General features: G+C 48.4%; 1 protein-coding gene across 3 annotated transcripts in view; it reads right to left on the bottom strand.

Annotated features, from left to right (window-relative positions):
• LIN52 (lin-52 DREAM MuvB core complex component) overlaps positions 1-15028 on the bottom strand; it is a 77516-nt gene that overhangs the window by 35176 nt on the left and 27312 nt on the right. For all 3 annotated transcript variants that reach the window (XR_015061739.1, XR_015061740.1, XM_085895529.1), the window contains exon 3: positions 8197-8234. Coding sequence is in view for 1 of the 3 variants with exons in the window: in XM_085895529.1 (XP_085751655.1) it covers positions 8197-8234 (38 nt within the window). In the remaining 2 variants the exon portion in view is untranslated. The remainder of the gene's footprint in view (positions 1-8196; positions 8235-15028) is intronic.

Raw genomic sequence — 15028 nt, forward strand, 5'->3', positions numbered from 1 at the left:
TTGTAACCCCAAAATAGTAATGACCAGAATCACATGTCTGGGTTGGTCTTCGTCACCCAAAACCTTCATGTCTGTCTGTCTTCTCCCCATTTCCCCTCGATATTTAACTCTCAAATCACCCCCATTGTCCTTTCACACCATATAACTGCACTTCAACATGGCATGTCCACATGAGCTACATCAGCACTGTGAGTGTACGCGTGACACTCAAAAGGTGGGGTGGGGGGTGGGGAGAGAGAGACCGTTCTGTGGGGGTTAAAAGGCCCCCTCTCTAAAAGGCAGTAATGCTCGCATGCCAGGGAGACGCAGCAAAGGCAGGGAGACGCAGCAAAGGCAGATGTCAGGCACACCAGACGAGATGCCCAAAGAGACATTCCAGAAGAGACTCACCAAACTGGTGGAGAAGGGTCTGAAGGGCGAGCTTGCTGCAAAGCGTCATTGGCATCTATGCTAAGCTATGAGACCAGCATGCACTGTGCCTCCCGACACTTCACACAGGGGAAGACTGCACACACATACCACACCATTCTGTCAACTCTTCTATTCATACTGTATCTCTGCTCGTGTAAGAATTAACCAACAATAGCCTTGGAAACCGTTACCATCTTGGTTAAGCATGCTGTTCAGGTTTCTCTCTAAAGGCCCGGTCACACCTTGACGTTTTAGCCAACGTATGCCGATTTTTGAATTTTTTTTCTAAAACGCTGGCAAACGTTGAATACGTTATGGGTAAGTTTTGATAACATTAAGAGCACGCTGGCATACGTCGTAGTACGTTGCCATAAGTCGTTGTACGTTGGCTTTAAACATTGTACTTTTCGGTTGTCCTCAAATTTTTTCATGCTTGAAATTTCACGACGTATGCCGGCGTATGACTCACACGTTCCGCTACGCTGGCCACAAGTTGTATGCACGGTCTGCGATCGTTGACAGACGTCAACACATGCTACTTGTAAGTTAATCATAAGTTGAGACACGCCGAGGTAATATTTAGCGTACCCGAAACTTATTTCTAACCTATGATTAACGTGTTGTTGGCACGTTACGCGATCGTTGCCACACGTCGACAGACGTTACTTTTAAGTTACTCATAGGCTGAAAGACGTCGGTATAATGGATCGTCCTTGCGTCAGCGTCCACGGCCACGGCCAGGACACTTATTTGCAGCATTCTTCAAACTTTTCTTCGGCATGACGAGGATGTTCACACTTCGATGTCTAGCTTGGCTATGATTCCAATTGTTCATCGGCAGCGTCTATTTAAAATAGTCGAGTTTGAGCGTTTTAACACGTTCAGAAGAAACGCTTAAAATTTCCAAACCCCAGCGTCAAAAAAAACAAAAAAAAAAACAAAGGCGAGTGACAGCAATTTAAATCGTTCATTGTAAACAATGAAACTAGCTGAGTGGTACCATTTCAAAGTCGTTGAGTGTAAAAAAAAATCCAATTGTTGAGCGCAAGCGTCTACTTTCAATAGTGGAGATGCAGTCATTTAAATCGTTGAGTGGCAGCCTATGAACCTACCCGTGGACACGCGGACGCAAGGACGATCCATCATAACCCACACCCTCCCCCTCACACTCACCTACTACTGCCAACATGAACAAACTACTACTAATACTAATACTAATACTGATACTGTTACTGCTGACATGGACATCAACTCAAAAAGGACTCGAAAACACTGTTGGGTTCCCCTTTTATGAACACCATTTTTATATACCAATTCCCAAAACCGCTGGGAACACGTCTTTATATGGCAGTTGTAAGCGAGAAACACATTCATTTTTTTTTTTTTGTCGACTGGAAGACGTCATTGGAATACGTCTACATACGTCGATGTGTGTTGGGACTACGTAAAGAATTGGTTCAAGGCACGTCAAACATAAGTTAAAAATAAGTTTCGCGTAAAAAAGACATTACCGCGACGTGTTTCGACTTATGAGTAGCTTATAAGTAGCCTTTGTGGACGTGTGTAAGCGTCCACATATCGTGTGTAAAACTTATCCCCATCGCATGCGGAACGTGTGTCATACGCCGAGTACGTCGTAAAAGTTTGAACATGTTCAAAATTTCTTGACGTACTCTACTTACTACGACTTATGATAGCGTATTTAGTGTTCTACTCGCGCATACCAAACTTACCCATACCGTATTCGACGTGCCCCAACATTTTAGACACACTTTTTGTTACGTCGGCATACGCTGGCAAGATCGCCAAGATCGCCTTCGAACACAGGAAGCAAGAGGAATAAAAAAAAAACAACGAAACCAGTCAAAATGACTGTTTGGTCCTTCGTAGTGTTAAGGTCCACCAACAAATACTGGCAGATGGGATGCCAGTTTAACGTTGATCCGAGGGACGGCACACACGTTGATGAATCACCCCGCCTGTAAAACACTGGGATGACAGTTTATAGCAGCGTCGGGATTCAAATCCAGGCAGGACAGCTGAGAGGCAAGTGTGCATCATACCTCTGGGCTATTCTATCAGCCCTATCTGTACCACTGATTTGATATTAAAAAGCTCTTGCAGCCGCCCAAGACTGTCAAATAATTGAGTACCCTCTCTGAAAACCATTTTGCTGAAGGAAATCTTCATTTGCTGCTCAATTTTGATGAAATCACTCCTCCCCCCTGCCTAACACCCTCTTCCCCCACCCACCCTGCCAACCACCCTCCTCAACCCACCTACCACCCTACCCACCCCTGCCTACCACCCTCCTCCCTCCCCGTCTACCACCCCCTGCCGACCACCCTCCTCCCCCCTGCCTACCACCATACCCACCACTACCTACCACCATACCCACCCCTGCCTACCACCCTCCCCCTCCCGCCTAGCACCCCCTGCCGACCACCCTCCTCCCCCCACCAACCACCCAACCTCCCCTGCCAACCACCCTCCTCTCCCCAGCCCACCACCCTCCTCCCCTCAGCCCACCACCCTCCTCCCCCTCCTCACCACCCAACTCCCCCTGCCCACCACCCTCCTCCCCCTGCCCACCACCCTCCTCACCACCCTCCTCCCCCTGCCCACCACCCTCCTCCCCCTGCCCACCACCCTCCTCCCCACCACCCTCCTCACCCCTGCCCACCACCCTCCTCCCCCCTGCCCACCACCCTCCTCCCCCCTGCCCACCACCCTCCTCCCCCCTCCACACAAAAATCGTGTTCACGAGATTTTCCAAAAATAAAAATCTCCAAGTTCAGTAACTCACAACTAATACATTGTGACATCGCATGTACAGGGTGGCCTTAAAGTCGCTTTACCCCTGCTGAATTTCTCGTACCTCCCTCCATCCCTCCCTTCGCCTACGCCCTCCCCTGCTATGGTATGCAGCAACACCAACTCAGGAGAATTTATGGAACGCTTTCAGATACAATGACTGATAAATTATTGTAAGTCCTACACAATAAAACGTGTAAATTAAGAGTTTCCTCGTGCTTTACTGGCTGAGTTTCCATGTGCAATGGCATCACGGTGGCCCTGGCGTTCAATCAAACCGTTTGGACCCCTGGTCCTGGATGTTGAGAACAGCTTACCGTTCATATGCAAAGAAGGATCAAAGGCAAATTCAAGAAGGTTCAACTAATGCGTTTGTTTTGGAATTTGCACCAGAAACTGGTGACGATTGGTAGAAGATGGCACTTGGAATTGTGAGAACACTGGTATTGTAAATAGACCACATTTTCTTATGAGCAAATAAAATGGCATTTCAGCATGCTTTCAGTGAACTTAGCATGCGGGCCCGGTGGGGATATTCCCAATTTGTCCCAGGCGGCTTTCCACATCACCTGGCACGGACAACACCACAGGAAAGGTGGTCCAATACTCCCTACTAAATGGTGCTGGCTCTCAAGCAAACAGCTTGCACCCTTGGGTGCTGAGAACAGCTTACCATTTACATGAAAAGGATCAAAGAGGGGGAAAAAAAGCTGGAAGAATGAGGGCATCCTCTTTGAAATGCAGGCCGCACATGGTCAGATTTTGTAATCATTCATGACCATGCCCGAGAACGTAACTCCACGTAGTCGACACCTTTACGGTGTAAAGAGCAGCTAACTTGGGATCTTTTGGCAATGTACACGTTCCATGACCATCCGGTGACAGTGCACTACATATCCCACTGCGTTTTTCTGTTTTTGTATACAAAGCCGAGGTTTGTGGAGGAGCTAGAACATGGAATGGATCAGGATGTAACGGAACAAAAGGAACAGCAGAGAGAGAGAGAGAGGGGGGGGGAAGGGGAACACACCAACAGCAAGGTTGATGGACAAAATAGAGGGAGACTTGGACAAATAAGGGATGTGGAGAAGAATGAGGGGTAGGGAAGGACACACGGGGTGAACAAGATAGACACAGAAACAAAACTCTCAGGAAGGAAAAACTGGAAATTTGGAAAGGTGTGCACTTGGGGAGGATTAATGGGGGTAGAAAATATCCTGGTTTTGGATGGGGATGATCTGAGATGGTGGATAACAGCTATCTTGAAGACCTGGATGGAAGAATCCTCCCAATCGCATGTTTTTAGTTGGTCTCACAGGCATTTCCAAAGCAGCACACGAATCACAACAGGTTAAGTAACTAAAGTCACACTTCAGATATTGCTGATCTGTCCAGTTGTGATCATGATTGTAAATAAGTCTATTTTGGGAGCAATTTGTGGAAATCAAATTTTAAATGTGTGTGAAATCAAAAACTTGTTCAATGGATATTATATACTGCATTTGACTATAGAGAAATTAACATTGTTACAAAGTACTGTTGTTGGTTCGGATGCAGCCAGTGGTTGCTGCTCGCATCATTCCTGGAAGTGTGGCTGTGCCGCTGATGCAGTACCCCTATTAACAGTAGGCTGGTACTCATTTTTCTGACCTCGGAAGGATGACAGGCTGAGTCAACCCACCTGGTGCTGTTTCAACGGAACGACAGGGGCTTGAACTCAAGACTCTAAGATCTCAAGCCAGCCATCTTGACCATTAAGCCAACACCAGGCTTGACACAAAGGACTGCCTGAACTGTTTAAGCTCTCAGCGAGCTGCAGAAATAATTATTTGCCTTGCCACACTTTTATATTTCGCTATTCATTGGGACAGTATTACTTTTTTCTCACCTTCACTAATATAATTATAAAGAACAAATCCCCTTCTCACCTCTCCCCCCCCCCACCAAATCCCACCACGACACCCTTTCCCATCACATCCCAACAAGGTACCTTTTTTCATTACCTGCACTACCAAAGGTGGATGGATTCAGCCGAAATTTGGTGCACAGGTTGGGTGTGTGACAATAACTAATGTATTTGATTTGGGCGAAGATCCGAATCCGGATCCAGATCAGACAAACTTTATAAATCAGTTTCAAATGATTCTTCACCATTGAGAGATGGGCCAAAAACGATATAGAGCATGATATCTCAAAAAGTTGTAGACCAGTTATGACAAAACAAGGTGGATGAGTTGATTAGGTGACAAGAACAAGCCGAATAGATCTTGGTTCAGGTCTGCATGCAGATCCGGCCTATCAGTGGGATCCATAACCGAAACTGTTCAGCCTTTCAGAGGTATGTACTCTACCCACTGCTGTTCTCGTAAATATTCTGCTCTGCCGTTATGGTCACGGCATGGGAGGGGGGGGAATCATGTTTTGTCCTAAATTGTGGTTGAAATTTCAATCTACTCGGGTCATTTAATTAACAAAAGTAAGTGAACCTTTCATTGCATTGTGCAAGCTTGAAAGCAACCAACTCTTCAGTGACACCAGCTGATTAGGATATTCCTTGGTATCACATTTTGTTTATTTATTGGTGAAATAATGTGCAATTTTCTTTTAATTTTCAAATAAGATTTTTTGTTAAACAACCAGAGAGCTCAATTGTTCTGAGAGCTGGGTAGTTACAAAATCAATGTTGAAACCTGCACAACTGTACGGCATCTGAGAATGCTTGACAGTTGATTCCAGGTGCCCAAAATGAAGACTTTCATACAAAGAAAGGAGAGATGCCCACAGTAGCTGGAGATACATTTAATTTCTCCCACAATCATCCCTGGATTTTGTTTCACCGATATCTCATTCATGGATGTGACAAAGCAAATTTCAGAGATGTACCTGCAATAATTCTCATTCTTCAAGTCACCATGAGGGTTGCTTTCAAATGTCAAAGAAAGGGACATTGTAAGTGGTGAAGAGTGGGGGGGAGATGTGATGGAGGAATTTGATTGAAGATACAAGTGCCGATGTATCGCATTGCTGAAAATATGAGAGGTGCTTTGGCAAGCCTCAATTGCATGAATTCAGAGAGATAAGGGTGTTTCATGATGGTTTAATACAAGTCCTACAAGATGATGCAGAAGTAGCGCACTTTCATTTGAGTTGTCTTGTCTGGGTTTGATTCCCGACCGATCAACCATAAACTGTCAGATTGATGCTTCGTAGGCAGGGAAACTACCCTGCTGTTGCAGACAGACAGTGTGCCATCACTCCAATGGACATCAAAATGGGTATCCTGTCTACTCGCATATTTCGTGGACACGAAAGATCCCACGGTGTTTTTGGGGAAGAGTAGGCGAGTTTTCAGCAGCACCATGAACAAATTGCAAATTCCCATCTGCTTCAGTTCCTGAGGCCATCCGAGGTAAACATGGGATGTGTTGCTGAGAAATGATCGGAGAGTGAAAGGCCTCACAAGAGGGCTAGCAAGGGATCGTGCAGCCTGGAAAGCAGCCATTGGGTGAACCACAGCTTACACATGCAAGCATGGAAACGGCCGTAAGACGACGACGACGACGACGACGACAACGATTCAGTTCAATGGCAAGCTTGGCCAGCTGGTTTGCAAAACATTTTGGTCATTAACTTTCCCTGGCTAGTGGTGGTGGTGGTGGTGGTGGTGATACAAGATTGGTGTCCCAAATGCTGTATGTTGAAATCCTGCTCAAAGCAGCAATATTAGGGAACTATATTCTCAGCTTTGGGAAGTAGAGTTAGTTTCAGGAGAACTACCATGCCACTTTCAGATTCTCTTATTCTTCTTCTTTCGGCTGCTCCCATTCGGGGTCGCCACAGCGGATCATCCGTATGATCCGCATAGTGATTTGGCACATGTTTTACGCAGGATGCCCTTCCTGACGCAACCCTGCTCGCGTCTTACGACACAGGGATATGGTACACCTATTTAACCGGGGTATACATCGGCCCAGTACACTGGTACTCATTTCGCCGACCTCGGAAGGATGACAGGCCGAGTCAACCCCCTGGTGTATTAATTCAGTGGCCCAACGGGGCTTGAACTCAGGACCTTTCGGATCCCAAGCCGCTGCCCTAACCACTGCGCCAACACCAGGCTATTATGCCACTTTCAGATTGTCTTTAAAAAATACATTTTAATCTCAACTGGCTCAACATCCTTCAGGATGGAGATGATCTGCTTGCTTTAACTGCTTTGGTCGACTGATGCTAGTCCACACTCATTGTGGTTGACTCTCATTCCCTTCCCTTGTTTACAGAGGTCATTCTCTTCAGGACTATGTGCCCTTCTTTTCTGTACTTTATTTAAACTTGAAACAAATAAAAATGTGTTTTTTGCCGAAACAAAACAGATCATTCATACACGTCAGTAATGTATTATTTTAAAATGGATTGCTGTAGTAAATTTCAGCCGAAGAAATGACATGTTTGATGTGCGGAAGTAAATAAGGCACACATGAGGTCAACAAACAGCTACTTTCACCCTTGGTAGAAAAAAAAAATAGTACCTTCATCAAAAAAGCTAACCACAGATATGGGAGCATATTTTTTTGCACCCCAAGGAAGGGGAAGAGAAACACAAATGAGGAAGAAATAACAGCGATAGACTCGTTTGGGGCCCACAACATGTCAGGTAGAAATTTGAATGAAATTTATGTTATAAGGTTCAATAAAAATAAAACCACCTGTGTGATTGAACTGTGGAAAGTATGGAAAAGTATAATTGGACCTCACGATGTACAAGTGTATCAATGGTAGAAACGTGCCTTTTAAGAAGTCCTTTTAAGATAAAGGAAAGAGTGGAAAGAAACCATTTAACAATGTAAAAAAAGTTTTTTTTTATTAAAGCGATTGGAAAAAAACACAATTACACCTGTCGGGTTACTGAACATGATCATGGAATTTTGTGCATCAAGGAGCGAATAAACACATTTATAGACAGAGACTTACACTGTTGAAAGATGCTGCAAACTCTGAAACACCAGGTACTGCAAAAAGGAGAGGAAATGTCGTAAGTGATATTGGCACAACACAAATACCTTTCACCAATGCTCAATCTGTGGCTCCAGACACACATTGCTTTTCTAATATACTCGGATAATCTGACACCTGCCATTTCCTACCTTTTCCTACCTACCAACCTACCCTGCCAACTGAGGAACAGTAATATCCCCCACCCCTTCCCCCAAAACAAACATTGACAGTTACAGTAGTTCAGAGAAAGAGAGAGCGAGAGAGATTGACTTTTGAAGCCATTTTAGTACAAAGATAAAAAGATATTCGAATGAAACAAAGTGCATTCCACACTTGGTTCTTCCTGCCACTGGGTGCGAAGTTTCATGATTCTGACATCAAATGTGCTCAGTGCTACGTTAGTCAATAATGCAGAGAGCAGCACAACGTCAGTGAGATTAAAGCAACATGCAGTTATTGAGTTGATAAATGTGAAGATGAACATGAAGACGACCAGTTCCTGCTCAGTGTTGTGACTGGAAATCCGAGTTGGGTGCACAATTATTATACGGAGAGTAAGAGAGGGTCAACGGAGTACCGCCACAAAGGATCACCAGCACCGAAAAATTTAAAACGCAAGCATCTGCCGGGAAAGTCATGCTTACGGATTTTTGGGATGTGAAGGTGCTACTCCATTTGGAACTCATGCCACCATTAACTTCGAGTGCTTCATTGGAACTACAGGCCCAGATTTGTCGGGTTCGTCCTGACATGCAGATGTTTCTCCTCAAGCATGACAAAGCACGGCCTCACACGAGTGAAAGAATGGCTGAAACAATTGGTCGCTTCAGTTTCACCGCTTTACAGCACCCGTCATACAGCTCCAACTTGGCTACGTCAGCTTTTCATCTCTTCCCCAAACGCAAGGAACACCTTCGTGGAGAACATTTGTATTCTGACGATGAGGTCAAGGCCACTGTGTAGCGCTGGTTAAGTCGCTCAGTTCCATCGTGATGGCATCACAAAACGACTTGAATATTGGCGGAAATGTGTGGACCGCAGTGGTGATTATGTTGAGAAATAAAGATTCACATTCGCATCTGTCTGTTTCATTTGAATGCCTTTACCTGTTATGGATAAAAATAAGAGGAGACATCACTTTTCAACATGCCCTCATCTATATATTACTAAAACTCTCATCTTGTATGCAGATATATACATATATACATATATATATACATATATATATATATATATATATATATATATATATATATATATATATATATATATATATATATATATATATATTGTTGCGGTATTCGCGCCCGCCGGCGTGCTGACGGCCACGTAACTCGAATCGCGGCACGTCGCCCACCGGACGGACAATCCAGTCGTGACCCTCTCGGACTAATGCCGGGAACCAGTCACGGGTGGACCTTTCGGTCTCACCGCGATCGAGCCAATCAGCCCCCGCGTGGGATAGGGTTGCTCGCCGAATTCGACCTACCTAAGTACCCACGCGGAGGGTAGACCGGGCGATCGCACCTCGCCGCAGGTCGACTTCGGACACGGGCCACTTAAGCGACCCGTTCCGTACTATCGGGATAACCGAGCGGTGTTATCGTCGGCCTCGACGGTTCGATTAATTATCGGGCGTATTCAGCCCACTACCAACCCTTTACGTGAAGCAAGATGAGGATTCAATGGAGGAAAAGACGAAGCGAAGCGGGAAACAGTTCAACACAAAGCACATTTATTCGCGGCACACAGGAGCACACATATACAATTCCACCAAATGCACACAGAAAAGACACAATGTAATTTACACAAAAAGCAAATATAAAAGCGAAGACACAATGCAGAGCTAATACCGACTACCGAGCACACGGCAACACTTATACAATTCTACTTCACAGACGGCGCCGACAACACATACCCAAAACCAAGGAAAAGAATACCCTCAAGGATGAGGCGGGCCTGAGGCCGAGACCGGGTCGCGCCTACCCGTCTGGTGATGAGACGTGGAGCGGCGATGGCGCCTCAACTCCGCGGGCCTCGCGGACAGTGTCTGGTAGGGGGTGGGAAAGGGGCCCCCTTGGTCGCACTATCTCAGCGCGGGGGGAAACAGGAGGGGGTTGCTGATGCTCGGGGTATAGAGGATTTTTATTATCCCGCGACGAGCGTCTCCACCTCGGCCAGGTCGCGCTGTCGGCCTCCCAGGGGTGCAGCTCCCTGCACGACGCGAGCACCCCCTCGTCCGCCCTCGCCGCCTCTCCACAGCTCCGTCCCCTCCGTTCCGACTCCAACGCACACGACGACCAGCTCCTTCCACCGCCCGCGAAGTCTTGACTCTCTGTTTCCGACTCTCCGCCTCTGGACTCTCCTACTCTCCGCCTCTCGACTCTCTGGACTGACGAACACGGTCCTTTTATCAGCCCCGTAGCTTCGCCCTCTCATCTTTGACCCCCTCCCTTCGACCTTTCACCTCGCTCCCCATTGGCCCGAGAAAAAGTGGGCGTGAAGGCTTTTTGATCCATAAATTTGCATATATCGATCGCCCTGGGGGCGGGGCCAATTCGCCCCTCGCTCACCGATTGGACGGCAAAAAGTGGGCGTGTGTCGTTTTTGATCCGTTTTTGAAGCACAAAATCCGTGATTTTGTACACGCTGTTCGGCGCGCGCCCTGCACGAGTCCAACACCGGTACCCACAGGCGGCGCAAGAACGGTGGCGATGTGACGGCTGCGAGGTGTGACGGGAAGGTCGTGGCGATTGTGGTGAAGCGGCGTTGTGGTTGGTGGTTGATGTTGTGGTTGTGGTGGTAATCATGGCGGTTGGTCCAAAATAAAGATAGCAAAAGAAAAACGGCTATCCTGAAGAGTCGCAGCACGCATAAATGACATGTATTCCCACTAGACAACGGGTTTGGGCCTAACTACACATGTACTTACCGAAATACCTCACCTAAGGGACCTGAATGGTGGTTTGCGAATTTGGTAACCACAACAATATATATATATATATATATATATATATATATATATATATATATATATATATATATATATGTATTGTTACGGGTGTGGAAATTCGCATTACATCATAAAGGACCCTGAGGTGAGATATCTTCATATCTTCATGTGTAGTTAGCCCAAACCCGTTGTATAGAGGGAATTTATGTGATCCATTCGGCTGCGATCCTTTGAGTTAGCCATTTTTCTGTTCCATCTTTTATTTCAAACACACAACATTTCAACAACCACGCCATCCCCATCACAGCGCCAACCACACTGCAACCACACCACCTCCACCATCTACGCTACTACATCTTCGCCACTACGTCCGCTTCCGAACGGCAAAGGCGCAAAGGAGGGAACTGCGAGGATGCGCAGGTTTCCCCGCCTGTTCCTTCCGTTTGACTTCCCGCGCTTTGGAGTGGAGGAGGGGCGATGCAGGTCAAAGGCCAGAGGTCATGAAAAGGAGGGGCCTCTTTTTGAGGTATAATTCTCTGGCCCCGAACCAAAAACTGACTCCCCCGGCCCCCGCACGGAGCGGGGTGGAGGGAAAGAGTGAGGAAACACCCTTTTCAGGAACCCTCTCGAAGGAAGGTGGAGCCGAGAACGGGGCGGGGCGAAGGGCGGAGCCCCGCGCGAGACGGACACGGGCGGGCATGCGAGGCTTCTTCTTCCTCTTCGTCCTGGAGCTGGTCTCTTCCTCTTCCTCTTCCTCTTCCTCTTCCTCCAGCAGCGCTTCCTCTTCCGGCTTCTTCCTCTTCGTCTTGGCTGGTGGTCTGGTTCGTCTTCGGGAAGAGGTCCTGCGCCCGCGCCTTGGCGAGCGGCCCTGTCATGAAGGCACGGACGGGAGACGCGGCAGCGCCCGTTGCGAGGTGGACCTGTGCGTCCGGACAGGGAGTGCCGGAGAGGGTTCGCCGGCCGCGAGAGAGGTCGGGGCCAGGCGCGACCATGCTGACGGTCGCGGGAGAGGGACTCACCAGCCATAAAAGGGAAGTCGCGACTTTTCTTTCTTTCTTTTCCTTCCTTTGCATTTTGTATAAATGACTGTGGGAGGCGCCTGTCCGACAAGTAGAACTGTTTAAGTGTTGCCGTGTGTACGCGTATTCGGTTGTAGCTCTGCATCGTTTCTTTTGTTTTAATTGCTTTATGTGCATTACTGTATGAATGCAAATACGTGCCTTTCGTGCTTGTCTGTGTGTGCGTGTGAATAAAATGCTTGCTTGCTGAACTGTTCCGTCTCTTTTCCTTTTTCATTGACCCTCCATCTTGCATCACGGAAAGGGGTTCGTAGTGGGTGCAACATCCCGATAATTAATCGGAACCGTCAAGGCCGACGATAACACCGCTCGGTTATCACTGTAGCACGGAACGGACCGCTTAAGCGGTTTGTGTCCGGAGTCGGCCTGTGGTGTGGTACGATCGCCCGGTCGACCATCCGCGCAGGTTCATAGGTAGATCGAATTTGGCAAGCGACCCTATCCTGCACGGGTGGGCAATTGGCACGGTCGTGGTGGGGTTTAACCCCCACCTGTGACTAGCTCCCGGCGTTGTTCCGAGAGGGTCACGACAGAATTGTCCGTCCGGCGGGCGACGTTCCGCGATTCGAGTTACGTGGCTGCGAATTCGCAACAATATATATATATATATATATATATATATATATATATATATATATATATATATATATATATATATATATATATATATATATATATACACATATATGTATGTTCCCGAAATACAGCCAAAACGGTACATGATGGCGCAAAAAAATTGGGCCACCTCACTGACCATTCTCCTGCAGTGTGCAGTATCAAGTTTCGTTCAAATCGGGCAACGAAAAAAAATATTAAAAAATCAATTCCCGATTCAGTCAAGTCCTCTTCGGGATTATTTGATCAATGCAAGCAACCTCAGCGGTTTCGTTTTCTGGAGCTTTTTTTTTTTCTCGAAAAAAATTTTTTTTTTTTTTTTTTTCATCAACCGCTGTCAACGGGAACCCAATGGGTTCACGGGTCATCTAGTATATAATACTAGCAGGAGAATCTTGTTGGCATTCAGAAGAAATCAATTTGGGGGTTTTTTTCTACTTTATTCGTGATGCCGAAAACGCTTCCTTTCACCCACTAATGAATGGGGTTGGGGATCATATAATACTACCTTTCACATAGCTACAAAGGCTTAGGCACGAAAGAGCGACAAAAAGAAAAAATCCACCTTTTTGGATTTTTTTCAACCAGAAACAAAAAAAAATTTAAACAAAAAATCCAACCAGAGACAAACATCGCCCGGACACATCCGGAGACAAACATCGCCTGCACACATCCGGAGACAAACTCCTGTCTGGACATAACCACCGTCCGGGTATGTCCAGGGAGAGAGAGGGAGGGAGGGGAGAGTGAGAGAGGTGTGGGAAGAGGGTGCTGCAGTGTATTGGGAGGGGGTCGAGCAAGGATGGGTCAAAGAGTGAAAGAGAGAGAGAGAGGGGGGGGTGGGGAAAGGGGAGTTAGCAGATAGAATATGTTATGCTTTATGAACAACACACACACACGGAGCGAGAGAGGGGAGAAAGGAGCGAGAGAGGGGGAGCGAGAGAGGGGGGAGCGAGAGAGGGGGAGCGAGACAGGGGGGAGCGAGACAGGGGGGAGCGAGACAGGGGGGAGCGAGACAGGGGGGAGCGAGACAGGGAGAGCGAGACAGGGGAGCGAGACAGAGAGAGCGAGACAGGGGAGCGAGACAGGGGGAGCGAGACAGGTGAGCGAGACAGGGGAGCGAGACAGGGGGGAGCGAGACAGGGGGAGCGAGACAGAGGGGAGCGAGACAGGGGGAGCGAGACGGGGGAGCGAGACAGGGGGAGCGAGACAGAGAGCGAGACAGGGGGAGCGAGACAGGGGGAGCGAGACAGGGGGAGCGAGACAGGGGCGAGACAGAGGGAGCGAGACAGAGGGAGCGAGACAGAGAGCGAGACAGAGAGGAGCGAGACGGGGGAGCGAGACAGAGGGGAGCGAGACAGAGGAGCGAGACAGAGGGAGCGAGACAGAGGAGCGAGACAGAGGAGCGAGACAGAGGGAGCGAGACAGGGGGAGCGAGACAGAGGGAGCGAGACAGGGGAGCGAGACAGAGGGAGCGAGACAGAGGGAGCGAGACAGAGGGAGCGAGACAGAGGGAGCGAGACAGAGGAGCGAGACAGAGGGAGCGAGACAGAGGGAGCGAGACAGAGGGAGCGAGACAGAGGGGAGCGAGACAGAGGGAGCGAGACAGAGGGAGCGAGACAGAGGAGCGAGACAGAGGGAGCGAGACAGAGGAGCGAGACAGAGGGGAGCGAGACAGAGGGGAGCGAGACAGAGGGGAGCGAGACAGAGGGGAGCGAGACAGAGGGGAGCGAGACAGAGGGGAGCGAGACAGAGGGGAGCGAGACAGAGGGGAGCGAGACAGAGGGGAGCGAGACAGAGGGGAGCGAGACAGAGGGAAGCGAGACAGAGGGGAGTGAGACAGAGGGGAGCGAGACAGAGGGGAGCGACACAGAGGGGAGCGAGACAGAGGGGAGCGAGACAGAGGGAGCGAGACAGAGGGAGCGAGACAGAGGGAGCGAGACAGAGGGGAGCGAGACAGAGGGGAGCGAGACAGAGGGAGCGAGACAGAGGGGAGCGAGACAGAGGGAGCGAGACAGAGGGAGCGAGACAGAGAGGCGAGACAGAGGGGAGCGAGACAGAGGGGAGCGAGACAGAGGGAGCGAGACAGAGGAGCGAGACAGAGGGGAGCGAGACAGAGGGAGCGAGACAGAGGGAGCGAGACAGAGGGGAGCGAGACAGA

Source organism: Eptatretus burgeri, chromosome 9, assembly GCF_056783735.1.
Source record: "Eptatretus burgeri isolate ZD-2024b chromosome 9, Ebu_testis_v1, whole genome shotgun sequence".
NCBI lineage: Eukaryota > Metazoa > Chordata > Myxini > Myxiniformes > Myxinidae > Eptatretus > Eptatretus burgeri.